Below are 19,385 nucleotides of genomic sequence, written 5' to 3' on the forward strand. Positions count from 1 at the left end.
TAGAAGCAGCAACACAACTGCCCATTCTTTTCCCTTTGGAGAACTATGAGAGCTGGAGTGAAACCCCCAAATCAGCCTGGAGGCCCTAGCAAGCTGTCTTTCTGGCTAAGCTTCCCTTCTTGGGATGGTTTTGCCTGTGCCACTTGTGACAGCTTTCCAGCCTCTGTGGCTTTTGGGGCATGTAGTAGCACAAAAAGGCCATATAAAGACCTAAGGCACCTACTGGAGCCAACTGTAGCAGCAGCCTTTAAATCAGCAGAGATGTCCCCGCTTTGGAAGGCTCTAAATCAGCAGAGATGTCCCTGCTTTGGAAGGCAGCCGGCTACTGCCTCTCCTGCCCTGTCTGCCTGCCAGGAACAAGTCAGAGCAAAGGCTTTCACACAGCCATATGCTCCCCAGGGCAAGCACTGTCTTCTGTATCACATCCCACAACCTTCACCGAGAAACCGCCTGTGTCCACTTCGATGCTGTGGATGCTGAAATTGCCCAGTCCCTAGGAAACAAAGAACAGGGACACAGGTGGGGCAGAAACCAGCAACGGACCTGCCCTCCACAGACTGGGTAGAGCTAAGGGGACAGCAATCAATCTCATCCCACTGTCCCATCTCATTCACCTGTGCCACTGAACTGCCTGGGAGCTCATGTCTCACCTCAGTTTTGGCTAGAATTTGGTGCAAGACCTCTTTCTGCCTCGGGGCTCTGGTTAAGACATAAAGGAAGCCACCGCCGCCAGCCCCAGCCAAACACTGCCCATAAACATAGGGCCGGAGAGCATCCATCATGCGCCCAACAGCCAGCGGCTCACACCCAGGTGCCATGCATTTCTTCTGCTGCCAGTAGCAGTCCAGACACTTTCCAATGAGTGACAGGTTACCTGCAGGAGAGGATATTGCAAACTATCTGCCTTTGTTTCTCATCCAAGAGGCAGGTCTCTGCCTCTCCTGCTCAGCACAAGCTAAATTCTGCCTTCTCATCTACCCAAGAAAACCTAGCCCTGTCACATTGCTGTTTATTTCTAATCCTCCGCAGGTGGAGAATTTGCTCGCCCTAATGCTCCAGCGTCTCCTCCACAGCCAAAGGTCAAATAACTCCACAGCAAAGGACAGGCATCGCCCCCAGTCCCATCATGAATGACTTGCAGAACACCAGCCAGCCTTGATGTGTCTCATCCTCCCTTCCTTAAAGTCTGTTTTTCAAGCCTGAATTTTGGGACATTGCCTGTAACATGAGGGTGGGCCTGGGGGAGGAATTTTGTCTCCTCAGGACCGCACAGACTCTCCCCAGGGAGGTTTGTGTTCCTTCAGTTGTTAGAAGGGCCAGCCTGGCTCAGGAGAGGGGGCTCACACCTTGCCTCAAGGCCTGGGCACACTCCTCGGCGTTGCTCACCAGCGCATCAGCATTTTGCACAGCTGAGGGCAGCCTGGCATACCAGTTCCTTACCACATCCTGAAAGAGACCAGAATGTCCCTGTCACCATCCTCTTGGGTCCAGCAGCACCCAGGGAGGCAGTGCTACAGACGCAGCCTTCAGTGCTAGCTCCTGTTGGGGTGGCAAAGCTGTGTACCAGAGAAGGGGACAGGCACCAGAGCACATGGGGAGAGCCAAGGCTGGAGGCTGCAGCACTCAGGGACACCCTGGCATTACCTGGAGCAGGTTGCGAGCTAGGCGTGTCTTCCCTGTGTACACCAGCAGCAAGTGATCATTGAGAGTCTGAGTAAAGCCATCGGGCACCTGGATGTCCTCCACCTCCACCCTGAGTGGGAGCTGGGCCTTTGACCTCCCAATTTTGATGCCTGGCACGAGCCCACCGACCTGATCCTGCCAACCGCCACCTGCAAGGGCAGAGGAGCCTCAGCCACTGTGAGGCCCCCACCCTATGGGCTGACAGCTTCCCCTAGTGCCTACCTGTTGTGAGCCTCTGCTCCAGATGCAGCACGGCGTGGATGAGAGACTCAGTGCTGGCAGTCTTCCCTGCTGCCCGGTACAGCGCCGCCATCACCGCTCCTGCCAGGATGCTGCTGGTGCCTGCAGGGAGCACAGGAAGGATACATGCTGGTGAGAGCCTGGGAGCAGCGAGGGAGATCCCCCATCACCATGCTGGTAGCAGGAACTCCCCAGCCCTGTCCCTACAGACTTACCGAGGCCAGACCCATGGGGCAGTGTGGACCAGGTGTGCACCTCAAACCCACCCCTGAAGTTCTCCATCAGCTGGGCCTGCAAGGGTTTCTGTGAGGGGAACTGCACAACTTGGCTGCAGATGAAGGCAGCTTTGAGCAGGGCTCCTGAAAAAAAAAAAGAGAAAGCAAAGCTGACACCTGCTCCCTCACTCCATCATCCCTCAAAAAGGGACACCCTGGCACCATGGGGTCACAACACCCAGGGGGACATCACAGGTACGGAACTGGTCTGTGTGGCTGGTGGCACCTCACCTGGTGCATGTGGCTGGCAGTAATCCCGCAAGTGATCCAGCTCCCGGCACACCAGCTCTGCCACTGCCTCTCTCTGCGGCATCCCACCAAGGCTGACCAGGCGCAGCTCTGGCTCGCTGATGCGCCGCACCTGCGCACCAATGGGCCAGCACCCGTCCACCAGCACTGCTACGTCTACCACAGCCCCACCGTGCTCATAGGTGATGGGGGGTGTGTCGCTCCAGCCGCCTGCAGATGCTTGCCATCAGCTCCCTGCACCACAGGTGTGAGACATGGATCATGCCTGGGGCAGGGGACACACTCACCAGAGAGGTCCAGGCGGGCTGGACACACCACTTGCACCCAGTGCCCCAGGGGTGGCAGCTCTGCCTGTCCCACAGTGACAAACTGGCACGAGGACATCACTGCCTGCCGAATGAGGATCTGCTCAGCCCCCTCATAGTGCCGAGCTGCTCTCACCAGAAGAGCTGGCCTGGGAAGAGAAGGATGTTTGGAGAAGGGAAGGCTGTGTGGAGACCTAATAGCAGCCTTCCAAGTGTCTGAAGGGGGTCTGCAAGGATGCTGGAAAGGGACTCTTCATCAGCAACTATAGGGGCGATGGGTTTACTGAAACAAGAAGTTCAGATTAGATACAAGGAAGAAATTCTTTACTGTGAGGGTAGTGAGGCACTGGAACAGGTTGCCCAGAGAAGTGGTGAATGCCCCATCCCTGGCAGTGTTGAAGGTCAAGCTGGACACAGCCTTGGGTGACATGGTCTAGTGTGAGGCATCCCTGGCCATGGCAGGGGCTGGAACTAGACAATCTTAAGGTGCTTTCCAACCCAAACCATTCTACGATTCTATGCTGAGCCCACCACTGCAGCTCCATGACTCTGCTGGTGCCTGAGATAGGGCAGCTCACCAGCCCCAGCCTCACCTGCTCATCCACTTCTGCCGCTCAGCAGCCAGCTCCTGGACACCGCCGGCGATGTCCCCACTCTCCAGGCGCCCAAAAGCTGAGGCCCACTCCCTGTTGGCAGCAGGACCACTCCGCAAGCCCCCTTCCCCTCGTGCCATGCAGCCCAGCACCTCAGCGATGCAGGCGAGTGCCCGTGCTGCAATGCCAGCGTCACCAGCCGTGGAGGCAACTAGAAAACAAAAGGAGGCTGCAAAGCCACAGGCAGGCTGCAGGCCATAGAATCATAGAGCCTTAGACTGGTTTGGGTTGGAAGGGACCTTAAAGCTCATCCAGTTCCAATGCCCTGCCACAGGCAGGGACACCTTCCACTAGACCAGGTTGCTCCAAGCCGTCCAAGCTGGCCTTGAACACTGCCAGGGATGGGGCAGCCATAGCTCCTCTGGGCAACCTGTTCCAGTGTCTTACCACCCCACTAGTGCAATGAGTTGGCTCCCGGGAAGAAGGACTTGCATGGCTTGCACGCGTCCTGGTTTGTTGGTGCCATTGCAATGACAGGGTGTCACTGGAGAGGGTGGGGAGCACCAAACAGCCATGACATCCAGAGATGCAATACATAGCTCATGTGAGTCTAGCTCACCTTCATCCAGTGTGCCCAACACAGCCTCATGGTAGCCCTCATGGACAGCACTGCGGGCTAGGGGCAGGAGGCTGCTGTCCTTGCGTCCCAGCAGCACACGCCGCACCTTGTGCTGGCCCTGCAGGAAGAAGAGGGCCTGGCGGGCACCCAGCTCAGCCGCCTTGTCCAGGCAGGGCAGCAGCTCCTGCCAGGACATGCGCCAGGCCGCTCGCCAGCGTGCCAGCCGCTCACCAGCCACTGGGGCCAGCAGCCACAGCACATCCTCCAGCCCCAGTGCCTCGTGGGCATGCAGCACTGGGAAGAGCCGGGCACTCAGCAGGCAGCGGCTCCCCTGCGGCGTCTCAGCATCCCAAAGGTCCCCTTCCCTGATGGAGGGAGAGCACATCAGTACCGCCCTGGGCCTTGAGGACAGCTTCCAGAGGGCAGCCAGAATGCAGGATGGATTGAGGTGGCCGTGACACCTCCCCATTGCAGCCACTCCCAGGGGAGCCAGGTCTTCTGTCCCATCCTGGCATGTGGCACCTACCGTACGCCTGTCCGATGGAAAAACTCAGCCCAGGGCATGTTCAAGTAGGTGGCCCTTTCAGCTGGGCTCTGCAGAGGGATGGAGCAGCTGGTTACATGCTGGCTTTGAGGGGAGACTCTCAGCGCCTTGCCACCCCTGTACCTGCCAGTCATCAAGGCGGCCAGTGAGAGTAAACACATGGCAAGGCAGATCACGCAGCTGCACGTGGTGGCCCTGCAGGACAACGTCATGGAGGGGAAAGCCCTGCAGGGCTGGTGAGGAGCCTACAGTGAGGCCAGAAAGCAGGCAGCCAGGACCAATCTCCAGGGGACCCTGTGAAGAGGCAGCAGGGCTCTGAGACCCCAAACTAGAGCCAGATCCCAACATCAGAAAAGGAAAAACACCCTGGGAGACAAGCTGGGGCCAGCAGGAGCCAGGTCCCAGAGGGGGACACTTTGCTTTGTTGTGGGGCCGCAGGGACACGGAACTGCAGAAACTCAGGCCAAGGCTTGCAGCCATGAGAGAGGATATGCCCTGGTTCCCAGGGAGGGACAGGCCAGGGGTGCCTGGGGAGGGCAACAACCACCAGGGTCCCCAGCACCACCTGAAAGGCAGCCCCAAAGGGAAGCGCACCCCAAATCTCATAGCTGTGGGTCCCACACCCCAGGGCCACCTCACTCTGCTGCCCATCCAGCGTACTGAGAACTTGGGGTCACCCCCATCGCAGCCACGTACCTGGAGGTGACAGTGCTGGATGACACTGCCTGCCGCCACACGCACGGCTCCTTCTAGCAAGCAGTTGGTGACCGAAGAGCCATCCTCCAGGAGACAGGGCTGCTGCCAAGGGCACAGAGGCATGTGGGACCAGGTTCTAGCCCAGAGCAACCACCAGAACATGTGTGTGAGCAAGGGTGGGGGTGGAAGGACATACATCCACATGGGAATGGGCTGTTTTGCAGAAGCAGAGGTGGCTGGCAGAGCTGGGCAGGAGCGTCAGGCTGCGGATGTGGTCGCTCGCAGAGGTGGTCATGTAGTCATAGGATGCATTGGGAATGCAGGCTGTGAGGGACAGGAAAGCTGTCAGCACACCAACGGCCAATGTGGCTGTGCCCAACACCCATGTGAGCCAAGGACAGCCAGGTTGAACATACCGCCAGTCAAAGGGGGACAGAAAAGACCTGGGGACCTGCAGCTGTGCGGAGAAACAGCCAGGCCCTGACCACGCCATTTCTCCTCACAGAGGGGAAGAGGGCTCAGGTATGGGTCATGTCAGTGCACCACCGCAGCATCACTTACCCATGCTAAGTGGGAAGGCGTGGAGAGCTGCCCACAGCACGGAGCGGGCATTCCTCACACTGGTGTCACCACCACCCTTCACAAAATCCTGCTCTGTCACCCCCCTTGCCATGCACAGCACAATGTCAAAGAAGAGGGAGAGCTAAGGAGAGAAGGGACCTGTTGGGTGCAGCCACCCTGACCCCCACCCTGCTGCTGGGTGCTGCCCTCCTACCACCTCTCCCACCCAAATGTGGTGTGGTGTGTGGGGCAGAAGCCCTAGAGGGCAACAGACCCTAAAGAGATGCCTAGCAGCAGCACCCATGGGGTAAGGAGTCCTGTCCTCTGCAGAGGGGCTGTCACCTGGATGGGTGGTGCCCCTGAGTCCAGTCCCATGTACGTGCAGGCATCTAGAGGAGGGATGACATGGGTGGCCAGAAGCTGCTCAGCAGCATCCGAGGAGAAGAAAACCACCCCGCACACCTGCAAGGGCACAGCAGGGCTGAGGCTGCAGCCATGGTGACAAAAAGGACGGGGCTGGCAAGGCCCCAATGCCCATGTCATGCCGTACCAGTGGGACGGTGCCATCAGGCCCTGCACACTGCTGGATCTGGGCCTCTGTGCCTTTGTAGATGATGTTGTGCACCAGCCCCTGGGAATGAGACCACCACAATGAGCTTTTCAGGGAGCCCCAAGCCAAGCAGCCACAGCAGGGCTGGGACCTCAGCACCCAAGGCACTGGAGGGGTAAGGACCCCTGTGCCTCCAAGGGCACCCCTTGGAGGAGGAGCTGCTACTGACCTGTTCATCAGTGAGGTAGACCCCGTGGTTCCTGGCATATGCCTGGCTCCCAGGCACTGCAATTACTCTGACACCCTGGAGGCCATCCCAGTCAATCCCTGAGGAGAGGGACACAGAGCAGTGTCCACTGGGGCAGCACACATACCTGCCCAAGGCTCAACTGCCTGAAAACAGGGTGTATGTCAGAGGAGATGAAAGCAGTGTTCAGTCTTGGCCACCTTGCTTTGAGCATGACAAATGCTCCAACTGTACGTGCGCCTGCAATGCCCAAGCATCCGCACACTCATGAGAGCACACTGCAGGCTAGACCAGCTGTGCTACAGGCTCTGCCCCCTGTCCCAAAGCAAAGCACGTGCTGGAGGCAAGGCTGGCACCACTCACCTGGTGCTGAGGGCACACTGAGGAGCATGTCAGTGCTGCAGACCCACACGCCGGGCGGGGAGCCCACACAGAGCTGCGGAGACAAGGGCCACATGCCCAGGGAGAGCAGGGAAGGGGCCCGACCCTCACACCCTTCCCACCCTGCTGGGAGCCAGCTGAAGGCACCCCGAAGGCTTCAGCCCTCACACCTGGGTGCCTAGCATTGCACAGCACTAGCCCAGAACCCCGTTCCACAGGCCACACAGACCCGGTGTGTCATGGTCCCCAGCAGGCTGTCCAGGTTGCAGATAAGAGCTTCAGCCACAGCACCGGGCTCCTCCACAGGCAGGCAAGTAAAGGCCCGACCACAGTCATCGAAGGAGAAGTCACGGCCCTGGTGGGGAGGGGAAGGCAGGGGTTGTGACAGGGAGGGAGAGGAAACGCTGTAGAGCGTTTCAAGTTGGGCTGCAGGCCGGCTCTCACCGTGTGCAGAATGAGGATGTGGGCTTCCTTCAGGACATCGGAGGTCACCACCTGGGAGAGCAGTGCAGAGAACAGTCACTGGGGACAGGGAAGCCACCCCTTTCCCCACCCTCTTGCAGCCTCCCCGGCCCCGCCAGAGGCTGCACCCCGCTCCCCCGGAAGGGGAAGGCCCCTCACCGTGCAGCCCGCCCGGGCGCTGAGGTGCTCGGCAGCCACCAGCAAGGCATTGAGGGTGGCCCCGCCGCTGCCCAGGCGGGCCCATGGGTCCTCCACGGCCAGGAGCAGCGGCGGGGGCCGCGGGCCCAGGCTGCCCCTCAGCCGGCGTACTTCCAGCTCTGCCAAGCGAGAGGCGGGCGGCGCTGAGAGCTGGCACCCCCCGCTCCTTCCCGCTCGGCCCGGGGGGAGAGGGCGAGCTCCAGCCCCGCCGCTTGCCTCGCTGGAAGGCGGACACACAGCCGCCGCGCTGGCAGGTGAGGACGAGGACGCTCCACTCCGCCGCCATAACTGCGCCGGACCCTCTGCTGCTCTGCTGTGCACGCTGGGAGATGTAGTCCAAGCCGCCAGCACTCTCTGCGGAAGGCCTGCGGTGAGGGACTACATCTTCCAGCGTGCGCTTCGCGCATGGGCAGGCCTGGGCTGCTTAAAGGTACAGTGTACCCCTGCCCCGGCGCTGTAGTGCCTCTCCCCCGCCCCTAGGGTGGTTTCAGAGGGATCATGGGGTTTTTTACGTTTTCTGCCCCAAAAAGGCACCCTCAGCAGCCGGAGGCTCGCACCCCTAAGTGCCCTGTGTCACCTGTGTCACGAGCCCGCCCGGACTCAGCTCGGCTCCCCTGCGGCGAGCAGGGTAGCAGCGGTGGGTGCCGATGTGCGCCCCGGGGTGGATGCCCTGGGGGTGTTGGGGTGGAGGGGGGCGGTGGGCTGCTGGTGGGTGAGCCGTGTGTGCGGGCGTTGGGTACCGAGGAGTGCTGATGTGCCGGGTGGGTACTGGCATGGGGATGGGGGCATGGTAGCGGGGTGGACACCGAGGGATGCCGATGTGCGGGGGTGGGTACCAGGAGGTGCTGATGTGTCGGGGTGTGTAGGGGGGTGGGTACCAGGGAGGAGTACAGGGCGTTCACGGACGCCAACGAGCCGAGTGGATACCAGGATGGATCCCGGGGGGGGTTGCGATGCGCCGGTGGGTACGCGGGGGTTATACCGGCGGTAGCCGATGCGCCGGGCGGTGCACCGGCACACACACCAGAGGTGCTGGTGGGCCGGGTGGGCTCTCCTCCTACAAGTCCCACAAGCCCCCCGGGCTGCAGCGGACTACATCTCCCAGGCTGCCGGGCCAGATCCCCCGCCCCGCACGGCGCGGCTCGGCCCAGCCCGGCCCCGCACAGCCCCTCGCGGCGCGGAGGGCGCGGCGCCGAGCGGCGGGCCGGCAGCAGCGGCGGCAGCGGCGGCAGCGGCGGCAGCGGCGGCAGAGGGGCCCGCGTGCGCCCGGTGTCGGGGCCGTGGAGGAGCCGAGCCAGGTACAGCGGCGGAGAGCGGGCCCGGGGCAGGGGTGCGCCGGGGAAGCGTGGCCGGGAGCTGCCCCCTTGCTGGGGAGCACGCACCCGAGACTTACTGGGATCAGCCCCGGCGAGGATGTGCCGGCCCTGGCCCCGCGGTGCTAGCCCCGCGGAGGATGCTCGGCCCTGGAAGGAGGGGGTCGGGGCTGGGGGTGCTCCCCGGCGAGCTGGCCCTCTCCAGCCGAGTGTTCCGGAGTGCTGCTCAGGGCACGGACCCCGGTGAGGGGTGCTGGGGGCAGAGCTGGGGTGGCTACAGCGGGGGCCGGAGTAAGGGGGGACGCTGTCTGAAGGTGCCCCCAGTCCCCAGCAGTGACAATGTGCATGTGAGGTCCTTCAGCAGCAGAGTGACACATGGCTGCGTGACACACGGCGTCTTCGCCGGGGTAGTGGCAGCCAGCATTTCACAAACACAGCGCGAGCGGCCCTGGGGACAGGGTTGGAAACTGTGTCACCGAGCAGGAACATGTCCCCTGCTTGCGGCTGTGTATGCGAGGTGGCGGCGCCAGTGTGGGAGCCGGTCAGCCTCCAACCAGCCGGGGTTAGGGGTGTCTCCCCGGCCGAAGCACGGCCTTTGGGGTGCTGGGGCCGAGCTTTCAGGGCCTGGGGATGCAAGGGGTCCCCATGCACGCAGGGGGCTTGGGTGCTGCTGAGAAGGTGAGGTTTTGCTGGGGCTCCAGCTGTGAAGCCAGAGTGTTTATTGCAAAGCTCCCAGATACTTCCCCAGAGTGAGGACTCCCCATGCCAGCAGGAGGATTTTGGGGTATGAGGAGGGTGCTTGGGCAGCGGGGAAGCTTGGACTGGACAAAGGGCCACATCCCTTCTTTCTGTGTACGGGGGAAAAACATGGCTGAGTGAAACCAAATAACCTCAGAGCCCCCAAACTTGCTGCATTTCCCTCCAGGAGGATGTGTGGGCTCCATGCTGGTGGAGGTAGTTTTGCCCCCTGTTATCTGCTGATCTCCCCTTTTCCAGCATGTCCCCGAGCACACTGGCTACATCCCAGCCATCCCGAGGCAGTGAGCTGTGACGGGAAGTTGCTCAGCACTTTGGGCTTGGTTTGCCTTTTCTTCCCCTTTTATTAGAGCCAGATGTTGCGTCTGCAGCAGTGATGCTTGGGGCGGGAAGAGAAAACTGCCTTCCCCTGCAAACCACCATGTGCATGCCCCTCTGCCTGTCTGTCTGTCTGTCTGTCTGTCCCCATCTGGCAGTGAGCAGCAGCCCTGCTGCCGGTTGCCTGCAGCAGCTGCCTGTCAAAAGCCTTTCCCTCTCCTCCAAGGAGCTCATGGCGGTTCTTGGGAATGGCAAGACGCGCTCTGCTTGCTCGCCCACGTCTTGCTGGCGCTGGAGGCATGCAGGGAGAGGAGAGCACTCAGGAGAGCCCTGGCAACCACACACTGGGTGAACTGACTTGGGCTTGAAATTTTCATGCCCAAACAACTCCAGACTGGCACTTTTGGCCGAAGGCACTGGTGGTTCCAAGGGCAAAATGGTTTTCCCGACGGCTCTTGGCACTCCAGATGCCACCCCAGCTTGGCCCATGCCAAGGTCCCAGCAGCTTAATGGCTTTCATCTCCTCCTGCTGCATTTAATTCTTGCAAGAGTGCAAACTGCTAATTGCTCTCCAGCGGCTGGGCTGGCTTCAGTGCTTCCCAATGAGCTGTGATTTATCAGAGCCTGCCGGTCCCTGAGGGCCTGGGTTGTAATGGGAGAGGCTGTGAACCTTGGTCTTGGGCTCCAGGGGATCTCTCAGCTCCAGGTTGCCCTTTGCCATTGGCATGTCCTGAAAGGTTTTTTTGGAGACTGCAAGAAATGTGGGCCTTGGCTCTGTGGCAGAGTTCCCAGAGATGCTCCCCAAACCACATATGGATGAATGATGAATACATATAAACATATATAATATGTTTAATAAGAAATATGTATAATCTGTATTTTTTCCTTTCAGTGATGGGGCTCTAAAGTAACCCCAGTGACAGTAACTCTTAGAAAACCAGAGCAAGGTGCAGGCACTTTGCCACCATGTCCCCACCAAAGGACCTTTGATTTGCAGCCATAATTGAGCTAATTAGGAACATGCAAATGCTCCTTCTTCTCAGTGTCCAAGCAGAGCCCTGACTAGCAGAGAGGAGAAGCTGGGTTCCCTCACTGGGTCCTGCTCTTATTTTACATCTGATGGGAGCCCCTGGCAATTGTTGGTCTGTCCTGGGATCAATGGTGGAGCCTTTCCTAACATCCCTGTGATGAAATCTCCTAGGTACAATTTTCCTAACAGGTTCAAGGTCCTCTCAGCCCTTCCCACAAGCAAAACAGGTTGTAGTTCTCTCCTCGGGCTGCGTCCTGTGGGAGAAATGGAGCTTTTGGTCACAGCACCCATCAACCAGCCCTCAAACCCTACAGGTTTCCATCGCTTCCCATCCTTGGAGCTGCTGAGCTCCAGGGAGAGGGATGCAGTGGGGGCCTCACATCCCTGCTTGCCTTCCCTGGGCAAAAGGCCATGGCTGGAGTCAGCTCCCCAGCCTGGTGTTGGCCCATCCTGCACTCCTGCACATTTTTTCCCGGTGAGGCATGGATCATGAGCCTTATGGCCGGGGAATATGAGCTGTAAGAGTGGAGGGGGAGCACTTCTCTCCATGCTGGGTGCTGGTGATGAAGGGGAGGAGGAGTCTGCCCTTGCTGGGGACCATGCCTGCTGCAGTGTGCCACATCCTTGCAGGTGGCTGAGGACAGGGAGAGACCAATTTGGGGGTGTCCCTGGAGTGCGTTGCATGGGGAGCTGGAGGGAGGATGAAGGAGAGGAAGCAGTGGGTGGTGGTGAGCACCAGGCTCTGCCTCCCCTGCTCTGCCCGGACTCGCTGGCCACCCCATCTGCTAGCCAGCCTGAGCTCAGGTGCTCAGTGTGACCCAGCTCCATGGTGCCCAGACCAGTGGTATCTGATGTGGTGCTACACAACCTGGTGGCTTGGTGGTACCCAGGTCAGTAGTACCAGTCAGTGAGGCAGTTGGTGCAAACCGGGGGCTCTGGAGTGGGTGCCTGGGGGTGCAGGGCAGCAGGGCTGGGTCTGCCCTTTGGCTATGGCTGGCTCTGCAGGCATTCAAGGCCGGGGCGGGCAGAGTTTCTCCACTGCATCAAACTGAGCAGCGACTTCCTGTCCTCTCCCTGCCTGTCCTCAGCTGAGGCTGTCTCCAGTGCAGCGACCTGGGCATAATGAGGCCACATGGAGAGTGCAGACTTGGGCTTATCAGCCACCCTGGAGTGCAGGGATGTTGCAAGCCCTTTCCAACCACAAGGATGGGAGCATCCCTGTCTGAACTTTCCCACTGCCGGCACCTCCCCTGCACCCCCAAATCCTGTAGGAAACGACCTCACCAGTGGTTGGCTCTGGCCCAGCTCCATGCCGAGTATTTGGCCTCCCAGGCTCTTTCCTGGCCTCATCCCAGTGCTGAGGGATGAGCCTGAAATAACCTCTCTGGATGCTGGGCACGAGGAAACCCTGGAATTGCTGCCATGGCCAGCAACCAATTAACTGGGCTCCATTAGCTGATTGAGCTGGCTGATAAGAGTATGATTAATTAAAAGGATAAAGAATAAGTTACCTGGTCCTTACTGCTGTCAGGTGGTGGTGATGGCTTAACCCATGAAATTGGCTTCTCCTGTTAATCCCTGGTGCCATCAGCCCTTCGTGGCATCACTTAACAGGGAGAAAAAGCACCAACACTGGGCTTGCTTCCTTTCCCATCCACCTTCCAGAGAGGAAAAAAAAAAAAGATAAAGGGGAAAAATATGATCCCTCTGGGTGGGCAGTACAGGAAAGGACCTTTTTAATTAACCATGCTTTTCTTGCTGGGTCTCAGTTTGGATTTGGAAGCCAACTGATGCAGAAGGACAGGAGCATCGCCCCTTCCTGTGCTGCCTCCGACAGATTCCTAGTCACCGTTCCAAGCTAACATGAGCTGACAGCCCCAGCTAAAGCAGCGCCTGGGGGGGCTGCGAGCTCGGGCAGCCAGTTGGGCTGTGGAAAAAAGTGAATTTGAGGGGTTTTGAGTTTTTATAGTAATTCTGCTTGCTGAAGCCAGGCCTGGAACAAGAACGGATCGTGACTTGGTATTTCTTCCTTCCTGGGGCTGAAGGAGAAGATTCAATTCCCTTCCTGTTAAAGAAAAAAAATCGCTAAATCTCATTTTTTCCATCCATGACAGCAAGAGGAATGCTGGTCCGAGGCGGAGCCATCCCCACACACTGCCCCCTCTTCCACCTCCAGAAGCCAGGCACAGCTCCACCACCCGGTCACTGGTTTGGCAGTGGCAGAGGTGACATCCCTGCAAAGGGGCTGTGGGAAGGTGGCACCTGAATACCCAGGGGTGTGTTTCCGATGACTTTTGGGGGAATTCCCAGCCCCAGCATGCCTTTGAGGAGCAGCAGCCGGTGTGGGCAATGCTGCCTCTGCTTCTCTGTGCCCCTTCTCACCGGCCCCAAGCAGGGTGACCCCCATCTCCTGGGGACAACTCCTTCCTGTGCCCACCCTGTCATTTACCAGCAAGGAAATCAGTGCAACAGCCTCAGGATATCTTAGGAATGAGCAAACAAAGCCAAAAAGACAAAAAAAAAGCCAGCTTAGGGATGTGCTCAATGGTGTTACAACTGATGGGGAAGGGGAAGACATCCTCCAGGCCCCTGGGCTGTCAGTCACATTTCTCCAGAATTCATCCTGAAATTAAACCTTATACATCCCAAAAGGAAAGATGATATGATGGGAAAAAATCATTCGACTGTAAAAGCAGCGGGCCCTTTTAATAGCCTCGCTTCATTATGTCTTGCAATCAAAAGAGAAACTCGTGTTTGATGAGCCCATGGTCTTCAGGAGGCATTTAAGGAGACCTGGGGATAAATTTGTGAGCAAGAGGACATTTAATGGTATTGCTGAGTTGCTGGGCTCACTCACCACAGAAGAAATCCCCAAATTCCATGTTATTTTAGGAAGGAAACATCAAACCCTGGTGCAAAGAGACTCTGCAATGCCCCTGGTCAGTGGGGTTTCATTTGGCAATGACAGGTTGGGTTGGATTTTGGGAGCTGGCAGTGGGGGTACGGTTAATGCTGGGGTGTGGATAGATGTGTAGGTGCTGTGTCCCTGCTGGGGTCTATAAAGACTGGTGCAGATGGCAGCAGCCACCAGCTCCTGCTAGGGAAGGGATGACTCAAATAAGCCACTGGGATTTCAGGATGCTGGGCTGGAGGATGGTTTTCCATTGGGGGCAGCTCTGGGAGGCCCAAGACAAAACGTGCTCCAGATGCCAGGATGCGACAGCAGGACCCAGCTGGGCTGACGAGCTGGAAAGGGAGTTTTCCCCCTTTCACCAGGAGCAAAAATACCATAAGCATGTGATGGCTGATTTCCTTTAGCCCTTATAAAGCCCCATGGGATGTAGAGTGGTGGCAGCAGGAGAAGGGGGATCAGCCCATCCTGCTTGGCATCTGTGCCATGGCACAGCTAAAAAGAGCCCAAAATTGCCTTTTGCCTCCAAAACCTTCCAGTGTGGTGTATCTGCAGGGGATATAGAGCTTTTGACTGGCTTTGTCCTGAATTCGCCTTGATGTAACCCTCCATTAACAAACACCCCTGCGTTTTCCACTGGCAGCAGCCCAAAACCTTGTTGCAGTCACTTGTGGGCTGTGTGTGTCCCACAGAGACATTAAATACCCCTGGAGACAGGGAAGAGACTTGGACAACAGTAATGCCAGGATGCACACCTATTATCTGCCTCTGTAAAAGCTGTCATCCCTTGGCCAAACACTTGACTGTGGGTTAATAATGATTTGGGCAGGAGCTGTCTGTGTGATGGGCTGGGGGGGGGGGTGGTGGGGGTGTTAGGCCATGGTTATGTCTTGCCTGTCCCAGCAAGGAGCTTTTGGAGATGCTCAGCAGCCTCCATCCCTGGGAAGAAAGCTGTGATCTTGCATAGGATGTTTTTTTATAGGAAGGAGGGAAGGAGGCATCCTGGTGCCTGCTAGGTCCTAATCAGTGCTGCTGGCTTCTGCACTGGCCTAACTGGGGCCAGTGCTGAGCTTTGGAGCTGATGCTGCCATGGGGGGTTCCTGCCCTGGCATCCTCCTCCCCTTTTTGGGGAGATGGACCCTGCCCCAGCTCAGCAGCTGTGTTAAAGGGATTTTCAGCTATTTTGTGGTTTTCTGGCTGAGGAGGGTCTGGCTTTGTCTCCCCTTGCTCCTCCCCTGGCGTAGGCACCAGCACCTCTGCCCTGGCTATTTTTACCCGTTGGGATCACAAACCTTCACAGCGACCTTTCCCGAGGGACGCTGCCACATGGAGGGGACAGCAGCCACTGGTTTTGGTACCCGTAGGGCCCCCGCGGGGCTGTGACATGGCTGTTGCCTGTCGACGGCAGCAGCAACTGGTGAAAGAGGGGTTTGGAGGGGCTGCTTGTGGCTTGGTAGCGGACGAGGATTGAGCCTCAGAAAGGAGCCGTTTGTTCAGCTCCAGAGGCAAGTTCATGGTTCAGCCTCTGTCTGGCAGAGATGGGGAAGGCAGAGCCTGGGAGCTCCCCTGGTGCTGCTAGCGAGGAGCATCTCTGTTCGCTTCGCACCAGCTTGTCCCCTCTGGGGATGGGCTGGGTGGCATTTTGCAAAGCTCAATGGGAATTAAGAAACCCTGTGGCCCCTCCAACACCCTCCTGCTGCTCAGTGCACCCCTCAGCTCCGCCATGTGCATTGCCATACCTAGACCTGATGCACCATCCCTTCCTTCCCACTCTAGGCTGGTATCGCAGTGGACATGTTCCTGAGTCGGTGGTGGTGGGCAGTGTGCCAGTAGATCAACTGAATGCAGGCAATAATGAGCACCATCACAGCTGAAAGCCAGCCAGGACCAGGACCTGGAGCTGCCACCGAGGCGTGGTGCCGTGGCTGAGCCCGGTGTGCTGAGTGTGCTGGACCCCGCACTCAGCAGCACATGCTCTCACCACGGCTGCACCACGCGGATGGAAAGCTGCAGCCCAGCAGGTAAGAGCCCAGCGCGGTGGCTGCTGGGGGACTCTGCATGCCCCCTGTTCCACCGCAGTGAACTGAAGCTCTGTGTCCCGCAGGGACTCTTGCTGGCCGGCTGACGCCATCTTGCACCCTATGCCCCAGCCCTATGCCGGAGCGGGCACCCTCCCTGGCTCAGCCGCTCGCCGACCATGAAGTGCTCATTGCGCTTCTGCTTCCTCTCGACCGCCTTCCTGCTCGTCTTCGTCATGTCCCTCCTCTTCACCTACTCCCACCACAGCATTGCCTACCTGGACCCTGGCGGGCTGGGCGGCATCCACCGGGTGAAGCTGGTGCCTGGCTACGCCGGCATGCAGCGGCTCAGCAAGGGGGGCCCATACCCCTGGGGCTGCGCCTGCCGCCGCTGCCCGGCCGATGAGGCTGGGGCTGCTGATTGGTTTGATGTGCGCTACGACGGCACCGTGTCCCCAGTGTGGACCAAGGACAACATGGACCTGCCACCTGATGTCCAGAGGTGGTGGCTGGTGAGCAAGGAGACATCTGTGCCCCACACCTCCTGCACGGGGAGCTCTGTCCGCCACTGGCTGGTGACCCCACACCCTTCTCCTCCGCCCCTCGCAGATGCTGCAGCCCCAGTTCAAGTCCCACAACACACATGAGGTCCTGAGCAAGCTCTTCCAGATTGTGCCAGGCAAGGATCCCTACCGCTCCCGTGACCCGCGCCGCTGCCGTCGCTGTGCCGTGGTCGGCAACTCTGGCAACCTGCGTGGCTCCGGTTATGGGCCAGAGATCGACGGGCACGACTTCATCATGCGGTGAGGGCAGGGGACCCCCTCAGCCCCACAGCCAGCACAGAGGCATGAGGTGATGCCAGCAGCACTGGTGGGTGCTGAATTCCCACTGGGCACCTCAGCGGCATCTCTCCTGGTCTGCAGGTTAGAGGGGGTTGTCCCTGCTCCAGCTGCTCAGTTCTGCATGGGTTCTGCTGGGTGCTGGAGTGGATCCACCCCTGCCACCTCCCTGGGCTGGCTGGGGGACCACCAGCTCATCCCAGCACCCTGAGCATCAGTGGGCTGGGAAACTGCCCCTTGGCAGCCTTCAGCAGGTCACAGGGTACACCCATGTCATCTGCAAGGGAACAGGGTGGCTGGGAAGGGGGTGTCACCTTCCCTGCTCTCTCCTCAGGATGAACCAGGCACCCACAGTGGGTTTCGAGGGTGATGTGGGCAGTCGGACCACGCACCACTTCATGTACCCCGAGAGTGCCAGGAACCTGCCTGCTAATGTCAGCTTCGTGCTGGTGCCCTTCAAAACCCTGGACCTGCTCTGGATCGCCAGTGCCCTCTCCACTGGCCAGATCAGGTTGTAAGTACATGGCTGGCACCTGCAGCACTGAGCTGGCCACTCACCTACCACCAGGACATCTCCCCTGGGTTCCTCCTTTGGCTCCTCCCTCCCAGAGCATCCCAACCGCCAGCAGCTCAGCTTGGGGTTGGAGGACATGGGACCTCTGGTTGCTCACCTGCCTCTCCATTTTCTTCCCAGCACGTACGCACCTGTGAAGCCTTTTCTGCGGGTGGACAAAGAAAAGGTAAGGAGGGCTCATTCCTATGCTGCAATGAATACCATGGCCCCCATCACCACATCTTCTCCTGGGGTCCCTGTGCACATCTTGGTGGTCCTTCCCAGGGTACTGATGCCAAGGGGAATATAGCCCTGGCTCCAGCACTAACCCCAGCGTGTCCTCCCAGGTGCAGATCTACAATCCTGCCTTCTTCAAGTACATCCATGACCGCTGGACAGAGCACCACGGGCGCTACCCCTCCACCGGCATGCTGGTGCTCTTCTTCGCCCTCCACGTCTGCGATGAGGTGTGTGATGGCTCCTTGGGGTCCTCCTCTGGGCTGCAGGGACCTGGCTGGCATGGGCTGGGTTTGCTGGGACCCTGAACCTTGCTGGGTTAAGGAAGAAGGTGGCTTCTTTGGGTCCAACTGCAGCAGTTTCACTTCCTCCAGTTGCCTGACACTGGTGATTGGCACCCTCATGCTGATGGGCACCCTTGAACAGTGCAAAGGCCAAACAGAGGGATGTATGGTGTGAAATCCCCCCCAGCAGCGTTGCGGATGCTTATCCAAGGGGGGTCCCCCGCGTATTGTGAGGGTCAGGGCTGGCTCATCCCCCTCCTCACATCTGCAGGTGAACGTCTTTGGGTTTGGCGCTGACAGCCGGGGTAACTGGCACCATTACTGGGAGAACAACCGCTACGCCGGGGAGTTCAGGAAGACGGGAGTGCATGACGCCGATTTCGAGGCGCACATCATCGACATGCTGTCCAAAACTAGCAAGATTGAGGTGTACCGGGGGAACTGAGCCTGCCTGGCTCCCGGTTCTCCCCAGGGCACTGGTGGAGCCAGCCTGGACTTGCTTGGTGCCTCAGCAGCCAGGCAGGTTCAGAGCTAAAGGAGACTGTCTGCTTTTTTAATTCTTAAGAAACCCAGCTGAGAAAGGATTTGTAAACACAATCAGCGACCGATGGTGGCGGCCACCACCTTGCATCTCTTTACAGTCAAACCAAATGCTGCTCTTTTTAAAACAAGACAACAACCTCCACCCCAACCACTGAAGCTGGGTGACTTTGGGGAGCACCTGAGCATCATGTCTGGGCTGAGGGAGACCTGGTGGCCCAGCAGCCTCACCGGTGGAACAGCTGCTTCTTGCTTCCTTTATTTTGATATGGGTTTTTTTTCCTCACCTGGATCAGCCGCCCCTGTTGCTTCCCCAGGGAAGGCTCCCTCCCAACATGTCAAGTAGGTCCTGGTGCAGCTGGATCGCATGAACCCATCATGGGGAGCTGGTGGCCATGGGAAGCCAATGCTCTGCTGCAGGCTGTTGGCTGCTGGCATGGCCAGGTTGGGAGATGGAGAGGAATCCTGGCTCCAGGGCTGGTCATCCCTGCTCCCCTGTCTGAGGACTGAGGAAGGGTAGGATAGATTTCAGGGGTGACCATACAAAAGGCAGCTAAGAACCGCACAGGAACAGCAGCCCTGGTCCTTGGACTGGGCTTTGCGAGTGCTTGCAGGATGCTCAAGGGATGCAGAATGCAGCAGCAGCTCCAGTCCCACCAGAGGGGAGGAGACAAGTTTTCCCTTGGGTTTTGGGCTGGGAAAAATAAGAGATTAGAGATAGCTTTAGTGGGTGAACAAACTGTGCTTTTGTTTTTGCATTGCTACAGACGGCTCTGGTGAGAAGCTGAAATCCCAAAGTCTTTGCTCTGTTTATTAAGGTGGGACTTTGTTGATACCAGCCTGGTCCAGCCACTGTCCTCAGGGTCCCCAGGGTTTCCTGTGGCATGGGACAGATGCAGAAGGGAAGTGCTTCCCCAAAGATACAACCCAAACCACTTTATTCGGGTCAGTCAGGCAGATGGGCTGGGTTTAGGTTGGTATTG

The 19,385-nt window shown here is 58.7% G+C and overlaps 2 protein-coding genes across 7 annotated transcripts; one reads left to right on the plus strand and one right to left on the minus strand.

Moving 5' to 3' along the window:
- Positions 1-291: 291 nt before the first annotated feature.
- On the minus strand, positions 292-7,889 carry FCSK (fucose kinase). 5 transcript variants are annotated; one of them, XM_057415191.1, is made up of 23 exons: positions 7,820-7,889; positions 7,565-7,722; positions 7,388-7,438; positions 7,173-7,298; positions 6,926-6,998; positions 6,545-6,642; positions 6,316-6,396; positions 6,108-6,227; positions 5,766-5,907; positions 5,401-5,528; positions 5,205-5,306; positions 4,632-4,802; positions 4,491-4,558; positions 3,965-4,329; positions 3,346-3,556; positions 2,735-2,901; positions 2,430-2,657; positions 2,139-2,282; positions 1,906-2,025; positions 1,645-1,832; positions 1,347-1,446; positions 651-874; positions 292-493 (listed from the first exon to the last, which is right to left on the minus strand). In XM_057415191.1, the coding sequence occupies exons 1-23, from the start codon at positions 7,887-7,889 to the stop codon at positions 377-379; spliced, it is 3,252 nt and encodes a 1,083-aa protein (XP_057271174.1). In that variant the 3' UTR covers positions 292-376. The 5 variants fall into 5 exon arrangements, with proteins under 5 accessions (XP_057271174.1, XP_057271169.1, XP_057271170.1 ...); XM_057415186.1 differs by lacking the exons at positions 7,173-7,298; positions 7,388-7,438; positions 7,565-7,722; positions 7,820-7,889 and having other exon boundaries at positions 5,205-5,303; positions 6,926-7,166; XM_057415187.1 differs by lacking the exons at positions 6,545-6,642; positions 7,388-7,438; positions 7,565-7,722; positions 7,820-7,889 and having other exon boundaries at positions 6,108-6,396; positions 7,173-7,212.
- Positions 7,890-15,766: 7,877 nt separating this feature from the next.
- ST3GAL2 (ST3 beta-galactoside alpha-2,3-sialyltransferase 2) lies at positions 15,767-18,663 on the plus strand. Of its 2 annotated transcripts, none has more exons than XM_057415202.1 (7): positions 15,767-15,952; positions 16,036-16,461; positions 16,559-16,752; positions 17,123-17,302; positions 17,483-17,528; positions 17,689-17,808; positions 18,134-18,663. In XM_057415202.1, exons 2-7 carry the CDS (start codon positions 16,129-16,131, stop codon positions 18,305-18,307), a joined length of 1,047 nt encoding a protein of 348 aa, XP_057271185.1. In that variant the 5' UTR covers positions 15,767-15,952; positions 16,036-16,128; the 3' UTR covers positions 18,308-18,663. The 2 variants fall into 2 exon arrangements, with proteins under 2 accessions (XP_057271185.1, XP_057271186.1); XM_057415203.1 differs by having other exon boundaries at positions 17,123-17,299.
- Positions 18,664-19,385: the final 722 nt, after the last annotated feature.

Source organism: Pezoporus wallicus, unplaced genomic scaffold (genome assembly GCF_028554395.1).
Source record: "Pezoporus wallicus isolate ANWC-B61680 ecotype Strahan unplaced genomic scaffold, APGP_CSIRO_Pwel_v1 contig_7896, whole genome shotgun sequence".
NCBI classification, from domain to species: Eukaryota; Metazoa; Chordata; class Aves; order Psittaciformes; family Psittacidae; genus Pezoporus; species Pezoporus wallicus.